Consider the following 18,414-nt stretch of genomic DNA (forward strand, 5'->3'; position numbering starts at 1 on the left):
AACAAAACAATACAGATACTTTGTGACCCTGTTTCTCCTAAACTGTATCTGAATTGGCCCAATAGCATGATAATTGAGAACCATTGCCCCATAGGAAAAGAGTTATCAAAAGCAAGGTTAATTAATTGGTAAAGTAAATCTATAAACAACTGAAGTTAAAGCTTCCACATTTCAAAAGAGATTTTTCATACATTTTGGATTTATGTGCCCATGACTACCCAGAATTGTTTCAGTTACACTAGAGTTGCTAGGAATACATTATTTTGAAGGCCAAAAAAACGCACCTTGTTTTCCCGCCAAAAACTTTTTTTTTTTAAATGTTTTTTTTGGGGGGGGGGGGCAATTATTTTTTCTATGGATTTGGAAAGTCCCTGGTGCCAAGTGCTGCAATCATTCATGATTGATTTTTAAAAAATCACAATAAATATTACAATTTTGTATCCAAAAGTGCCAGATCTGTAACTTGTGTTTACTGCATAATCTATTGAAGATCTAAAAATGCATTGGTTTTGTACACATTTCTATATCTTAAAATAGATTTTGAAGTGAACACAGGTTACAAACCTGCCCCATTTGGATACAAATTTGTATTTTTTTGGTGATTTTATTCCATTAAAAAAAAAAATCAACCACCAATGATTGCAGTACTTTGCTCTAGGTCAAGGGATTCTCCAAATCCGTGAAAAAAATTAAAAATCACACAAAAAAAAAGAAAAAGTCAAAAAACATGTATGGAGCCAAAATATGTGAATTGAGCTGCAAATAATGCAATTACGTATTCCTAGTAGCCCTAAGTTACACCAACAATCAAATATTTGAGTTTTAAAAGTTCTGTGAGACTTGCCTATTTGGTACTGAAATCTCTTAGTCTTAGCATAACTAAAGTGTGTTGTGCAAAAAAAAAGAAGGTTTCCAATGGCTTTTTATTATAGCAGTTCGTATTTAATTCATAGTGAACTTTTTAGGGTCAAATTATCAAAAATTAAAGAAACTGAAGGACAATCGTATCAAATTTCTATTGTATGTTAATGTTGTGGTTTATGAAGATGAACCAGAAACAACAATTTCATTATTCATAATGATGTTCTGGTCAAGGTATGTGATTATCAATAAAGGACAACAGATGGGGTATGAACGTTGCTTTAAAATCAAGTCTTTCAGGCTGGCACTGTAATTGCACCTAAGCGGTCAGTCTATTTCAAGTTTGTTCAGCTTATAACTGGTGAAAAAAATAAGACTCATAACATTGTGTATTGGTATAGAATAGTATGTACGCAGTAGGGCACAGCACATACGCTAATTGCGCAATGGGTGACTGTCGCAGGAGTGTGAGTTGTGACTTTATTGGCACATACAGTAACAAAAACCGAATAATTTTTGCCAATTATAAGCCAAACAAACTTTAGATAGCTTTTTAAAATTATAACTGATCAATAATATTAGAACATACATTGCCATTCATATCAAAATCCATATTTAATGTTTCTTATAATTATCATACTTCTCCAAACCCTAACTTTCAAAATCCTACCAAGTCATTCTGTGTGCTGCCAGCATATTAATGTCTAGCATGTCGGTCTTACACCAATCCATTGCACGGATCCCAGGCATACCGACAGACAAACAGACTGATGCAGACAGGCAGATTGACTCACCACTGCTGGAAAGATTGATTATGTGAACATGTATTGGTTGGTTTTTTAAATACATGCATGACACAGGATTTCAGTCTGCGCCACTGCATTTCATGTAAAACATGCCTGGAATTGTCACTAAAAAGTATTGTGTACCCATCCACATGCAATAAGAAATTCAAAGGGTTCCATAATTATGAAACAATTTTTACCCCTTTTTTATGTGCGTGAAATCATTATTTACTTTCATAATCAAAAGTGTCCCTTCTATTTTCTTGGCCATCTCAAGTTATTCGCACAATGTCGTGCATGTGAGCAATTGTATAATTTGACCAGCTGAGCATGACCAGCCATGCCATGCACATCATTCTAGGGAGTACAAACTACATAGTTAATACTATTAGAATTGAAACTCATTCCAGATCTCTAAACAAAATACTGTTATAAAATCAAACAGATCCCTTTTCCTGATTTACTATACATGGATGGGTACACATTTCTAAGTAAGCATAATATCTTCATGCATTGCTAGTTCTGATAATACCTATAGAAATGGCAAAATAAGTCATGTGAATCAAATCTACAATATTGGTGATCCTTTGTGACTATTTCAAAATGAAAAAAAAAAAGCTGATGGCAAAGAATGAGGAAACATCAAAACATTTCACTTAATGATATCATTGTTATATGATTTATATCCTTTGCATTAATATATTGGCCTAGCGTTAGAGCTGCTACAGATTGTTTTAGTGGATGTAGAATATTTGATGTAACATGTCTTTTTTTATTTAATCTATTCTATCTCATTCTATTTCCAGTAATGTTTAACTTCTAACAAATGTTTGGTGACGTAAAATCGATAATATGCTATGCAGAATGTCCGATGTCTGGTAGAAATATATCATTGATTTTACGTCATCAAACATTCATAGCCTAAGTTAAATATTATTGGAAATAAAATGGGAATAGAATAAAAATAATGAAGACATGTTACATCTTAATATTCTACAACCACTAAAAAGTCTGTAGCGGGCCTTATTCTACCTCCACTTTGCTTTCGTCCTTTTAAATATTTCTGAAACAAGTGTTCTGCTGGTTGTGTGTAGAAATTGTTATCTGTTTTAATGTTATACAGTATCAGTTCTTGTACTGTTTAACATTGAGACCTGAAGAATAACACACACCAGATGAAAACTTCCTTCCTATGCTATGTTATGGTTCAATGCCAAGAACACCAGATCATCTGATAAAGTAAGTTCCATTTCTGACAGATTTCACTCACTCTAGTCATTCTCAAATTGCCACTTTTGGTGAATCCTTGCAACTCATTGTAAATCTGTTCTTTTTTAAACCAAACTTGATTACCATGTATGTGAAATGTTGTGATGTTTTATTCAAAAAGAGATTTGCCATATATAGTAGATAAATCTGTTGTACTATGCTATCTACACTTTCACCAGATATTTACTTTTTTAAACCATAACAAAATACAGCAAAAATGTCCAGCACACATACAAAACAAAACACAATTTCAAAGAAAACACAACTTCAATCCAGGCCAATTGTAAAACTATGTGTTGTTCACTTGTTCTACTCCAACAATAACACAATATTGCCCAAATTGTCATCTCAAAAATACAAAATGATGTCACCATTTTTGCATCAATAATTTACAAAGACAGTACACTTTATGGGTATGTAAGCTTAAGCGTTAATATCATAGAGAAAAAAGTAAAAAGGAGTCAAAGTTTGGTTGTAGTTAGGCTACCCTTTGATCATTCCAGAATAGAGTGTTTCCTGTTTGTCTGTTTTTCATTGTTATTATTATAAAGTTTTCTTATACAACTTCCAAATGGATTCTCCATACACTACTGGACTAAAAATGCAAGATTATTACGATACTGTCTTGTTAATAGTTGAAATGCAGTGTCAGCTATTAAATGCCATGTTTTTTCAATTCACATGGCAATACAATCTCACCTATTTCCTGGTGAATTAAGTATAGACTAAGTGTCCTTGCCCCTACCCTGGTTATGACAGAGCAATTCAATTTTCTGGACTTCCTGCCAGTACAAACTCAACAGCCACTATGTATGTACGGCCTGCCTGCTTGCTTGCTCACATGGCAAGCACCTTTAGGTAACTCACCCTATCTTCATGCATCAACAAATGATGCTCAGCCAGCATACGAATGCCAAGACGAGATGTCAACATTTTATCCAGGAAACCGTGTACTAGAGCCTCGTCCTGTGAACGACAAAAGTTACATGCACAACAATCTTATTTCAGAAAATGTAACAAATCCTACAAAACACTTTTAAAATACATGTATTATTTAGTAATGCACTGGGTGATTATCAAGCAAATTATTCAAGTTTTCTCTTTCAGAGAACCATTTTATTTCAGGATTAAGCAGTTTCCCATAGCTTTTTATGTTAAAATTAACAATTGCTTGTTCTTTTCTTCAGAAATTATATATGGCATACATGTATGGTAGGCCTACAGAGTTTATAAAGTGTAACAAAGTACACTTCATTGCTGCTTTAACCAGCACACAAAAATACAAAGTAGTAACTCCCTCAAAGTAACTTGACACTTTATAAGCTAATAATAATACAATACTGTGTAAATGTGTACTACCAGTTACCTTGGTGAAGGATGAGTAATACAAACATACACTCATGATGTAGCCAGAAATTCTGATGTGTACAAGACACTATGTTATGTGCTACATTGATTGCATTCAATTTTGTCACAAGTTATGTGTCTCCTAGAGTCAGCTTATGAATCATGAAGATACCATTACATGTACTCTCCCAAGTAAAGTTCATGAAGATACCCTAGTTACTCTCCCAAATAAAGTTTAATATTTAATCTAAAAGACTATCACATTATACGAATGCAATAACATCTTGTGATTCTATCTATCTATTTATTTATTCATAGAAAATAAATCTTGTTCCACATGGTCCTACTTTGACAATTTACTTGGACCATATTTATTCTATTGATTAATTAATAGACTCCAGTTTACTACTGCTTGTCTCAGCACATAATGACTGCTTACACAACCCTTTAATTATTATTTATATTTGAATTTCTTCAGTTCTGTAACTTGTTCAATTACCTTGATGTATTTGCGACACTCCTTGAATCCTTCTGCTAGATGGGTTACAACATCTTTGTGGTCATCAAGGAGCCCTTTCAGCATTCTGCTGTAATTCTGTTCTGACTCATGGTCATCAATCTGTGAACAATATATTAAAGGTATTCAAGTCTATTCAACCATATAATATGATGTGCTTGGGAGAGGGATGGCATCACCTTCGAAGTTCCAGGTTTTTAGAGTTTAACCATGTGGGAATGGGATATGGAAAGTCCCTCTTTACATACAAATTCTTCAAAGGACACCTGTAGGCTATACCATTTTTCACTCTGATTTTGCAGTGATGTCAATGTGTTGAGGCAGCTGTTTCGCAAGTGCAACTACATGTATGCGGTATCTTTGAGCATGTGCATGTGTACCTTAATGCTAACGATTTAAAGCTACGCCCAATGAAATGCACACCGATGTCACTGCCTCATCAGGGTGACAAATGGTATGCAGCAATGGTTTGAGTGAGTCTGATTTATTTGGAAAGTAGGGCCTACTATTCCTAGCTGCCACAATTGCTGGGTAATCAACTTATCACTGATTATTTTATCTGTTTAAAAACTATTTTACAAATAAAGCATGATAACCATTGTGATTAATATTGCACAGTATTTTAGCACAGTATTTGCTTTACAGATCTATACAGTATCTTTTAGATAACATTTTTGGATAAGTTTAAATATTATTCAAAATAGAAATGGTCGCATGTCACAAGTTCGTACCCTAAAAAGGTGGAGGTGTTACATTTTTCTAAATTGGGTGGAACGAAAAATGTTATACTGCAACAACCCCTTGTCCTATTATTTAAGCTAGTTGAGGTCTCACTTTAAAGCTGAAGGATGGGGTAAAAATTGTGGAAAATGTCAATGAAACAGAAGTTTAAACAAAAAAATGGCAGCAATTTACATTTGAAATTGCGGGGGTGGAGGAGCAGGTGGGTCAGGAGCAGGTTGAGTGTGCTGAGTGAATGGGAATGTTATTTTTTGTCATACCCAGACATGTTTTGCAATGAATATCTTTTAAACAGTACATAATACAGGGCTGTTTTAAGACTAGGGGTCTGTTACCGTCAAGCAAAATTTTAAATATGTGGACAAACTCAAAAAAATAGAAATCCTTGATTCTTTTAGCATGGAAAGGGTTTAGGGGGGACATTTTAAAAATGACATTTAAAAAGTTGCATTTGGCCTGTTGGCATGGTAACGGACAAAACAAATTTTAGTCGAAAATGACCAAAATTTACAATTTTCATTTTTGAAAAAGAGCAAAGTTTGGTCGAATGCCACAAATATATAAGATGTGATATAATTTTTTAATTTTTTTTTTTTATAGGGCATGCTTTGGTAGTCCTTGCAAATGAAGAAAGAGCTTGTCACTCTTTTAAAAGATCCTTTAATTTTAAGTAGAAAAAACACATTTTTGGGCAAAAATTGTAAATGTCATTTTACCCCAACATTGAAGGGCTGTAACTGTAAAGAAGAAGTTGATATTTTGTAATTGTATGGTGGCATAGCTAGAGTGAACCCTTGCTGACAGATATATAGTTTCAAAAAATTGGGGTCTCAACTTCTAAAGAAGTTCTGGCTTTTTAAAAGTACCAAGTTTTTGAAAAAATGTGTATTTTTTAAGGGGAATTTATGGCAAAAAAGACAAATTTCGCTTAAAAGGATTGTGTTTAAATAACCGTAATGAAATAATTATTGAATATATTTCTATTGATGAAAAGATTAAGTGACTTCTTAAATTTGAGTCTCAGTTTTAAATGGTACAAACAAGCTATATTATACATACAGGCCTTTTAAGCATGTTAAGCAGATTAGACAGATCGCAGCGCTATTCAAATACAGATAGAGGGCAGCGCTTGGAAGGCAGGTTGCTTTTAGCATCAGACAGCTAGCTACCCGGTACAAACAACAGAGTTCACCAACTTTACGAGAACACCAATCAGGGGCTGTGCAATAATGATAACCCCTGTAGGAAGGGTAAATATGGGGGGGGGGTGTCCAAGAATTTTTGGCAGGTCAAAGGGGTGAGGGGTCTAGTACATGAACCTATACCATGGTTCCTAGCCGTCGCAAAGGATAGGGTTCTGGTAAACGACACATCTGATTTGCCCAGGTTTTTGTTTGCCACTGCATGCTAGGTGGTGGCAATGGACATTGGAGCACATTTACGGGGCAGACTATACTACAGACACGCTCTGATAAGGGCTTAGAAAAACAGTGCAGAAATGATCAAATATGCAAAATTCTTTGCTCACTACGCTTGCATTATACATGTACATCTAGACCATTATTATAAGGTTTGCAAATTGGGAACTCAAACATATGTCATGTGGGGGGGGCAAAGATTTGTAGGCAGGCGGAAGGGGCAAGTAATTCTTTTGGCACGCCCGTTTGGAAGTTTTAAGCCTAGCCCTCAACATCAGGAAGCATGTAAAGTTTCATCTCCAGCAGATGGATCTTCAGGGAATTCAACATCAGAAAATGTTAACCAAGAAACATTTGAAAATCATCAACATCATGGACTATGTGCTGCTTTTAACATCAGGCAGCTACTAGTACTAACCCAGTACAATCAACAGTGTTCACCAATTCTACGAGAACACCAATCAGCAATAGGAAGTATGTGAAGCTTTATCTTCAGTAGATGAATCTACTAGCTACGGTGGATTCAAGAGGTATTGCAAACGCTATTCAGTTACCCAAGGAAACATGTATATCGACATACATAAAGCATTGAAGCATTGACGCTAGTAGCTCACATTCAGTCAGGAAAATATGACAAAATTATAAACATCAAAATTAAAAAGCCTTCTAGCCAAGATAAGAGGAAATACAAACGGACAGCAATGCATTCTTTCTGAATCAGAGATATATGATTAGGTCATGAATTGGCCCTAAAGGTTATATACCACTAATAGGCCTGGGCGATACATGGAAATCTGACGAGTAACTATTTGTTTGCATGGCATCTGAAAAGACTGCTTTAAAATCGCTGAAATTGACCAAGTAATATAGCCAAAAAAGTACTTTTTAGGGTTTGATGCTTCACAATGGTATATTTTCTTTCATTATATGACATTTTTGTTGTAATAGTACCAAAATTCATACATACATTTGCTACGGTTTTTTAGTAAATATTCGCCCTACCATATTGTAACTTTCAGCTTCGAGTGCGCACTGCCATTTTGAGGTGTTTACGGTTCAGTGCGTTAAAACAAGAAAAGTCTCAGGTCAACCTATGTTGAGTTTTTGATCATTTGGCAACTAAATCATATAGTTTCACCTGATATTAGTGGCATTTAACTGTGAGAGTTCTAAATATGAGAAACATCCACCCGAAATTAGCCATTTTGCCATTGAAACCTGTGTAATACATAATTAGTGGTATTTAACCTATAGCCAGCAAGAAACAAACAAACCCAATTTCCAAGAAGCAGAAAGAATTTATTATTGGTGGGTATGAGCATGGAGAGGTCACTGGGAATCCGGGCTGGGAATAGAGAGACCCTTCTGCTGTTATTGCTAAGCAAATGCGTTTTTTATGGATGTAAAATAGCAACAAGAGGGCATTTAGCATGTTTAGCAGGCCTACATCTGAGACGAGTATCTGACCCCACAACACACAAGTAGTTTTTTTTCGAGAGATCAATGATGAACTTGCAGATCCTGCAGATACAATGGTATATCAAGAGTGCCTAAATCAAGCGGTGCAGAAACCAGAACTTTATCATCCCATTACTCCTATTACTTTGGGGACAAATAGATTATTTAGAGTACAAGATGACAAACTTAGCAGTGTCAGCATCAAAACTCTCACAGACATCTGTCAGGCACTGTTCATGATCTCATTAGAAAATCCCACACATGAGCGACTCCGTTTATAATTCTAACAATCTACACAAAGTAAAGACTTGAGCATCACTTTATGATGGGTTGGCAATGGCTTCACCATGTCCACATTTAACTTTAAAAAAAAACAAAAAACTGTGACATTGCATTTTAAAAACAATAATTCAAGTGCATTGTCCAGTCGATGTTTTTATAAACATTTTTCTATTGTTTTGTACAATGTTTGATCTTTCTTACATTTGAGATTTGTTTTCAGTATCATGCAGTCTTAGAACTAAATTTATAGATAACATTGTATAAAACAAAGAAAAATGTTACTTGGTATGTGAGTTGCTGTTGTTGCTATAAACCCCAAATAAGGTAGAAACAACTGGTAAAAAGGACTTTAATATTATAAATCCACGAAATTATCACATTCTCATTATGTTTAAACCATATTTAGATTATTGGTGAGGTATTTCAGATAAAGTCAATCAATGAGTCCAGTAGTGAATATGGGCCTATATAAGAAGTAGAAATGATTATTATACATGGAAAACCCCATGCCTACTCCAGAGTAGTGACCAACTGAAATATAATGTGTTTTATTTGGTTTCAATAGTTATAATCGATTTATCCATTGTTTAGGAAGAGTAGCGATTGTAAAAGACAGATAACCACCACCAAGAAATTAATGCCCATGGTAACCATTTTGCGCCCAACTTTGCACATTTTTCATGCATTAAACCATATGGCTGGGGAGGGGTCACTGGCAGTTTACTAAGTGAAAATTACTTAAATAAATGATAACCAATGGTTATGATGGGTCAATGAACTATTCTGGGTATGTTATTTGCAAATCACAAGCCAATAAAGGATTTTTTATACTGTGAAAGTGCTATGTAATTAGCTCATTTTTATCGAAAATAGCGAACTTTCTTAAAAGTAAAACTTCGTTATGGGGTAAAGACCCCAATTTTTTTTTTATTGGTTGGTTGATCATCCCCATTCATAGTCATTCTCATCCAACCCCTGACTTTAATCAGCAAACTTCTTCTTGAGAGTTATTGAATTTCAAAGTTATACCACTTTTACTAATGAAAAAATTGCAAAACAGAGGATTTTGCATTGCATATTACACAATATTCTAGGTGGGTGAGAAAACTAGCAATACTATTTTTGTAACGTCTAATACATAGGTATTTATCAGCAGCAATTGTAAATTGTTCCATACTTCTAGCAATTTCATTAGTGCTAGCTAGAAAAATGTGTCTTTTTCGAACTGTAAAATTGAAAAAATGTACTTTCCCTGTGGCAATCTTCAAAGAACCGTTACCATGGCAACAAGCGATTTTTTCGAATTTTGATCAAGTTACAAAATCATTAGACCCAAATACCTTTCCTATCACATGATTTAGGCAAATTCCATGAACCTTTATTTTTGGCTTTGTCCGCACATTGCTGAATTGAACCAGACCCCCAGTCTTAAGTATTTAATTGTGAGTAATACATCAGAGTATTGTTCTGAAACATTAAAACATTTTCAGTATCACTACTTGTAAAGTGGTACGCTGATTTGCATGGAATGCACTTGTAATTCCTTATGTATTCTATTGTTTTCTAATATCGAATTTGAAGAAACAGCATTTTGCCATAGCACGCTTATTAGTCACCCTACTATGCTAAAAGTATACATTTTCTGGGGTGAAATTTGCTGACAAATTCATAATTTGCATTCAAAATTGTGTAGGTTGAAGTGTTAACAAGTTGTCCTTAAAAATTCAAAAAAATAATTTATTAATTTTACGTACTTTTTACGCACCCTGTATACAAGACGCCTTTTATTGAAAGGGTCATTTATTGACTCAAAGATGTTCACAATCATGTTTGGAACATATTCTGATACAAAATATTCCAAAAACTCTATTCCAATGATGTGCAATGTAAATTACTCTGATAATAGTCGAAAACAAGAAAAATGCATTTAAAGTTTCAAATTTGCTTTGGTCGTAATCCACTTTGCCAACATGTAGCTATGTTTGTCAACTAGCATAATACTCTCTAATTGTCAACTAGCATAATACTCTCTAACTAGCATAATACTCTCTAATTGCCGTACTTTGTATCATTTTAATACTTTTCTTTTAGCTCATATTGTGTTAGTGTACCAGGGCATAATCACCAGTCATGTATTCTGCATGCATTCATGTTGCGCGCGTGTAATCCCTTCTGTCCACCCATGCGCCAATTATATTATATAGCTATGAATTGCTTTATGATTGCCTTGATAACTAAGCACGATATGGGCCTAATTGACTTTTTCTGTTTCCCCATAAATGATTTTTTGCTCTGCTTCGCTTGGATTTAGTATCCCTTTTGGTATTTTCCTATATCATTTAAGCTTATTTGTAAGTGTATTTTCTAAGTGTATTTATATGTTCCCCATGCTGTGTTCCCATTGTTGTAAACATTTTTCAGGATCTAAGGACAACTCCACCAACTGTGCCATCTGTGGTAACCAATCAATTCACGATCATTGTTTAAAAATCCTTGATGAGAATCACACTCTCATCTCCAAACCCTGGTACTGTAAATACTGTATTGGATCGATTTTACCCTTTAATCATATCATTGATGATGCAGAATTTTTGCATGAAATTAATCAGCTAAATCATGATCATACTGTTTCCTTTACATATCTTCAAAAACTTAACATAAATCCCTTTGATCTAAACGACAATAATGATAAAGATGACGAACTAAATAAAAATTATGAAGTTAATAATAATAACGATAAATGTAACTATTACTGTAGTGACACATTTAATGAGCATACTAAACATCTTAATAACTCTAATCTAAGTTTAATTCACTTCAATTCCCGCAGTTTAAATAAAAACCTTGATAATATCACTGATTATTTAAAAACACCTAATCATAAATTCCCACTTATCGCATTCAGTGAGTCCTGGCTCAATGATAACAATGCCCTACCGCCTCTTATCAACATTGATGGTTATAATATTGCTCATTTCAACAGAGTTGGGAAAAGAGGAGGTGGGGTAGGGTTGTACATATCTGACGATCTCAACTTTAAGGTTCGTGATGATCTAAATCTAATCCCCAGTCAAGATTACGAGTCAATTTTCATTGAAATCGAAAGTGAGACTAAAAATACCATAATTGGAGTCATTTATAGACCTCCTGACAGATGTGCTCAATCCTTCATCACTAATTTGTCTACTACCATCAACTTGATCAATAGAGAACACCTCCCAACCTTCATTTGTGGTGATTTCAACCTTGATTTACTAAATACATCCACTCACTCAGTTTCAAATGATTTCCTCAACACACTGTATGCCTCCTCTTTTTATCCACTAATCGATAAACCAACCCGTGTAACCACTAAGAAATCATCTCTAATCGATAATATCTTTTGTAATATTTTGAATCATAAAATAACTCCTGGTATCCTATTTAGCGGCGTCACTGATCACTTTCCTGTATTCCAAATAATAAATAACGATAAAAATAATGTACCTAATTCTAAAGTCAATCGCTACTATACTAAAAGAAATATAACTAAGACCACAATAACATCTTTCACGTCTGAACTAAATCAAACCAATTGGGACGAAGTCCTAAATAACCAATCTACTGATCAATCCTATAACGTCTTCATAGATAAATTTACTAATATATATGATAAACACTTCCCCAAAGTTAAGAAAAAAATCAAAAAGCGCCAGCAATGTAAACCCTGGATCACTCATGGAATTATCAAATCCATTAAAACTAGGAATAAACTCTACAAGTCGCTCATTAAATACCTAATGAAATAAATAAAACTAAATACGTCAAATATAGAAACAAATTAACTCATCTGATTAAGATTTCCTGTAAGAATTATTATTCAAATAAATTTAACACTTATAAATATAATATCAAAAACACATGGCAAACAATAAATAACGTTCTTGGCAAAACAACTAAATTGAAAAACCCCTCCTATTTTTTTGATGGTACCTCAAAAATCTCCGACCCCGGTAACATTTCCACAAAGTTTAATTCTTTTTTTGCTGAAATAGGTCCTAAACTTGCTTCAAACATTCATTCTCCCTCTTCCTTCTCTGATTTCCTTAAGGACCCACACACTAACTCCATCTTCCTCAATCCCACTCACGAAAGGGAAATCCTAGACATTGTCAAGAAGTTTAAGAATGGCAAGAGTTCCATTTCGATGACATCAGCCCTACCATTGTTAAACATATCATTCCCCTTATCTCCAAACCCCTAGCCCACATTTTCAACCAATCCCTTTCCACAGGTGTCTTCCCTTCAGCCCTCAAGATTGCGAAAGTCATCCCTGTCTTCAAAAAAGACGACCCCCACACCTTCTCTAATTATCGTCCCATTTCTCTTCTACCATGCTTTTCCAAGATCCTTGAACGCATCATTTACAATAGGATTGACAAATTTCTCTCTCACTTTCATATTCTTCACAACAATCAATATGGCTTTCGCAAAACAGCATTCCACTGATCTTGCTCTTCTAGATATCTACAACAATATTTCCTCCTCTCTTGCTCTTAATCATCACACTATTGGCATATTCCTCGACCTCTCCAAAGCCTTTGATACCATCAATCACAACATTCTTCTTACCAAACTCCAACACTATGGTATTCGTGGAACAGCCCTTAATCTTCTCTCTAGCTATCTGTGTAACAGATATCAATTCACTTCCTTTGACTCACATTTCTCTGATCTTCTTCCAGTCTCTTGTGGTATTCCTCAAGGCTCTATCCTGGGTCCCTTGCTCTTCCTTCTTTATGTTAATGATATCCCCACTTCAGTCCAAAATCCTCTCTTTTGTCCTTTTAGCGATGATCTGAACATCTTCTTATCTCACCCAAACCTTAACACTCTCATAAACACATTCAACGTAGAATTAGTCAATGTCTCAAACTGGTTCAAATCCAACAAACTATCCCTAAATGTCAGCAACACTAACTACATCCATTTCACCAAACAAAAAGCGAAAGCAAAAGCACGCCACTCCACCAACACACATTATGATGAACAACGTTGCAATTCATCCTGTAGATAACACAAAATTTCTAGGTGTAATAATTGACAAAAATCTTTCCTGGAAAGACCACATCCACAAAAGTACAAATCAAATTTCTAGGAACATCGGGATTCTTAGAAAACTTCGTCACATTTTACCCACACATATACTATTCTCACTCTACAACACCTTAATCCTGCCTTACATATCCTACAGCAACATAGCATGGGCGATATCTGACAACACCCTTGACCTTAACCACTGTCCATGGACTTCTCCTAATTCTACAAAATTGGACAAACTATTTAAACTCCAAAAAGAGCAATCCGTATTATCATTAACAACTCTGGTTACCTATCCCACACAAAGCAAATTTTCCATAAGTTTAAAACACTAAATATCTTTGACATAAATAAATTACAAACAGGTCTCTTTATGTACCGCTATGAGAACAAAACCCTTCCAAAATCATTCTCCAACTTTCTTTTAAAACACAGTGACATTCACAACTACAACACTAGACATGCTGAGCATTTTACTACAGTTAAACACACATCTAATTTAATCAAATACTCGATTAAAGTATCTGGACCTAAAACCTGGAATGGATTAAACAAAGATATAATAAACTCAAAGAATATATTAAGCTTCAAAACTAGCTTGAAGGACCGCCTGATTAAAAAGTACTTATCTAAATAAAACAAACCTAGTATTATATAATTTTCAAGTATCATATATCATTTTCTTTCATCTTATAAATAGTTCAATATGTTTTAACAAATACTGCCGTCAAATCCCGATGTTGGTTTTGGCTATAGGCCTCGGTACCGTGCAGCGTGCGCTTATTTTAAATAGGCCTATTTGAAATCGATCCACTACATTGTCAACTTTTTGGTTTTTGACTGGTACTGCATTGTATTATCCCTGTCCTGATTGATCCTTTCCGCCCTGCCCTGTCTCGTCTTGTCCTGTCTTGTACTGTTCTGTCTTGTCATGTTCACCCCTCCCTATTCTAATATTTCACTTTCAAATTTGCTAAGGTGGGACCAGCCTTAAAGCCCGTTGGGCTTATTTGGCCTCTCCTTCACATGTTTTTTTTTCACCCTTTCATATTATTCTCTTTCGTTTTCAAAATCTACTGAGTTACTGGTACTTTAATTAACTTTTTGTACAAATTAAATTTGTATCATTAATTGAATTGCTATTTAATCATAAAACGGAACATATTTTTTCTTCAAAAGTCATGTTGATTAAAAAAGGGGTCAAAACCTCCAAAATATCCAAAAATAATTTTTTGATAAGTTTTTGGCCTGTAACGCAAAATGGACCACCTTATGACATGCGACCAAATGTCTTCGTAACATTGAAGTTTTCTTATTGAAACTGCACTATACCGTATTTAGTCAAATAAACGCCCGGGCGTTACATTTTCCCAAGGGGGCATTTATTCAAGGTCAATTTTAGAATGATAATTCCCGTTAAAATCATTAGGTAAACTTAAAACTCATGCTAAAATGACGAACTATGAACTAGAAACACTGACTTCTGGTTCACTTCCAGGTTTCCAATCCAGATTTTCGCCAAAAAGTGGCGCTATTATCCACCATGTGGGCAACTTGATAAGCTTACTACACAAGATAGCATGGAAATATCAGCATTTTTGAAACATCTTGGTTGAAAAAAAAGTGGTGGGGCGTTTATTTGAGGGGGGGGCGACTATTTGACGAAATACGGTATTTGCCCATTGTCCATCAGGTCTCTAATCCTACCTAAAGAGGCATGTGCAATCCATTATGTTCAGTTTCATTGCATTTTATATAACTCTTGATATAAATCACTTTAAGTTCACTACCATTCTGAACTTGGATAAATGACCTTGAACTTGACATTTAATGATTTCAGGAAAAGTGCATTTCCATTCTTTACCTTTTCATACTGAACCCTGCAAGCAAGCAGAATTATAATGTGACCCTTCAAAAAAGTTATGCATCAAAAATGTTTATAAACCTCACAGGAGAAAAAAAAAGTATGTACTGTAACATAATTTTTTTGTGATTATGGCATTTTTGGAAATGTGCAAGTTGTTGATTTTGTGGGATATAAAAAGTGTTTATTTAAAACATATAATAACTGTATTTTCATGTGTTGTTATTATTGTGTCTGCACGTCTACATGTGTACTTGTGAAATTCACAAAAATAAAACCCTCACACAGAGAAATTATATATTAAACTACCAAGTTAACAAAATAAAAAACTTACCGCTGGGAATGAAGATAGCATGTTGAATGCCCGGATGTATAGTTCATGTACATGGAGTAGGGTGGGATTGCAACCAACTATAAAGGGAAGGCTACGGAAATCAGCTATACGATGTGCCACTCGCACCGGCAGCTCCTTGTGTAGATACTGTGCACTTCTCTGCAATAAGAAGAGGAAAGATCTAAAATTTACATTCTTGTTCTCTGTCTCTAGGCTAAGTGTAGATCTGGGTGGATGGGTCACTTGAATAAATGTGCCAGCCACTAATGCTCATCAATCAACCTTCAAAACAGACTCCAAATGGTGTCACTGATAATAGTAAATTTGCTACCTTAAATGGCATAACAAGGGAAAGAAGAGTGAGATAGTGTGAATGCGCATCAGCTGAAAGGAGTATCCCATCATGCATTGCAGTGTATCTGCATGCCCCATAGCAAATGTATACAAAATAAAAACAATAGCCGGTTAGATATTGAGAGCTATGGATAGTTTCACAATACTTTAGGGGTCATATTTTTGCAAAAAAAGTCTAAGCTCCCCTGATTTAAGCGAGTTATTGAAAGTTGAAGTGAGTGATTTTGTGTACATTTTCTATGGCACATTTTAATTCTATTATGGTACCGCAAAGCATAATGGGATACTCCCTTTAGCTGCTGTGGAGTGAATGTGTATGTGCTGATTTGACATGGACTGACATGGTTGCCAGAGTCAAGATTCATCAACTCAAATTTTTCGGCCATATACTGCGTCAGATTGAAGATGGAGCCTGTGAAAGAATATGCCCTTTATATTCCACCACATGGGAAGAGGAAACCGGGACGGCCGCACACACTGTACTTACAGTATGTCCAGCCCTCCTGGGAGATACTGAAGGGATGCTGCAGCCAAACAAAATTGTTTCGCTTGCCCAAGATCGCAATAGTTGGAGAAAGCTTGTAGTCGCCTGCTCCACAGGCGACTGATGATGATGATGGCCAGGTAAATGGGATATTTAACTTTAGAAAACAATAAATAACAAAAGAAAAATGGACTTGGCGGCCATTTTGTCAATTTTTGAGGAGCGGCTATGCAAAAGCCGTAAGGAATTAGAATTTTTAGTTCGAAATCTGTTGGATTGACATGAAACCCTACCTTAAATCAACAAGAGCACCAATGGCGCTGTGGCTCTACGCTTTTTTGTGGGAAAGCAATTGTTCTTGGAGTCGAATGCGCAACAAGTTGGTAGTTTTATGGAAAGGTTGGGTAGGTCGATCAATTTTTTAAACCTTCAGTTTGAAAAAAATTCCCACAAATATTCAATACGGTCCTTGAAACTCGATGCGGGGTCAATCTTCCTCCGCCGCATTATTATTTTTTGCCGCATTAGAGTTGCAAAATCTGAAAATTTCGTTATTGTGGAAATTACTACTGAACCAGCAAGAATAATTTGTTCTGCAAAATTTTAAAATCCCTTTTTTTAGTATTTGAAGCTTTCAACAACTATACACTGTAGGAAGCCTTGACAACTATTAGAATTCATCTAAATTGACCTCAGACGACCCCGAAATGACCTCCCAAAAATTTGGCTCTAAATGGTGACCTCAGATGACCCCGAAATGACCTTCCAAGATGACCCCCTGGGTGACCCTGGATAACTCCAGAATGCCTTTCCAACAAAAATTTGGCTCCAAATGTTGACTGTTCCGACCTTGTTTCATGCCCATACAACAGTTTGAATTTATTTGACCTCAGATGACCCCTGGGTGACCCCGGATGAGCCCAAAATGCCTTTCCAAAAATTTGGCTCCAAATGTTGACTGTACCCACCAAGTTTCATGCACATACGACCGATGGTACTAATTTGACCTCAGATGACCCCTGCATGACCCCAAAATGACCTTCCAAAAATTTGGTTCTAAATGTTGACTGTACCCACCAAGTTTCATGCCCATACGACAGTTTTTTCTAATTTGCCTTCAGATGACCCCTGGATGACCTCTGGTGACCGTGACCCACTAACCAATACAAACTTGTTCTGTGCGACCCCACAAAATTAGGCTCCAAATGTTGGCCGTACCCACCAATGCCCATACAAAATTTTTAGCAATTTTACCTCAGATGACCCCTGGGTGACACCGGTTGACCCTGAAATGACCTTCCAAAAATTTGACTCCAGATGTTGACTGTACCCACCAAGTTTCATGCCCATATGACAGTTTTTGCTAATTTGACCTCAGATGACCCTGGATGACCTCAGGTGACCTTGACCCACTAACCAATACAAACCTGGTCTGCCTGGGGTCAAGATGCACCCACCAAGTTCGAGGAACATGCAACCCCACAAAATTTGGTTCCAAATGTTGACTGTATCCAGTTTCATGTCCATACAACAGTTTTTTAGTAATCTGACCTCAGATGACCCCTGGGTGACCTAAAAATGACCTTCCCAAAATTTGATTCCAAATGTTGACTGTGCCCAC

At 35.5% G+C, this 18,414-nt stretch overlaps 1 protein-coding gene across 1 annotated transcript in view; it reads right to left on the reverse strand.

Annotated features, from left to right (window-relative positions):
* LOC140154981 (branched-chain alpha-ketoacid dehydrogenase kinase-like) overlaps positions 1-18,414 on the reverse strand; it is a 43,922-nt gene that overhangs the window by 15,246 nt on the left and 10,262 nt on the right. The window contains exons 3-5 of the mRNA XM_072177645.1: positions 15,956-16,114; positions 4,762-4,881; positions 3,783-3,881 (exon numbers count right to left, since the gene is read on the reverse strand). Coding sequence (XP_072033746.1) covers positions 3,783-3,881; positions 4,762-4,881; positions 15,956-16,114 — 378 coding nt within the window. The remainder of the gene's footprint in view (positions 1-3,782; positions 3,882-4,761; positions 4,882-15,955; positions 16,115-18,414) is intronic.

Source organism: Amphiura filiformis, chromosome 6, assembly GCF_039555335.1.
Source record: "Amphiura filiformis chromosome 6, Afil_fr2py, whole genome shotgun sequence".
Classification (NCBI taxonomy): Eukaryota; Metazoa; Echinodermata; class Ophiuroidea; order Amphilepidida; family Amphiuridae; genus Amphiura; species Amphiura filiformis.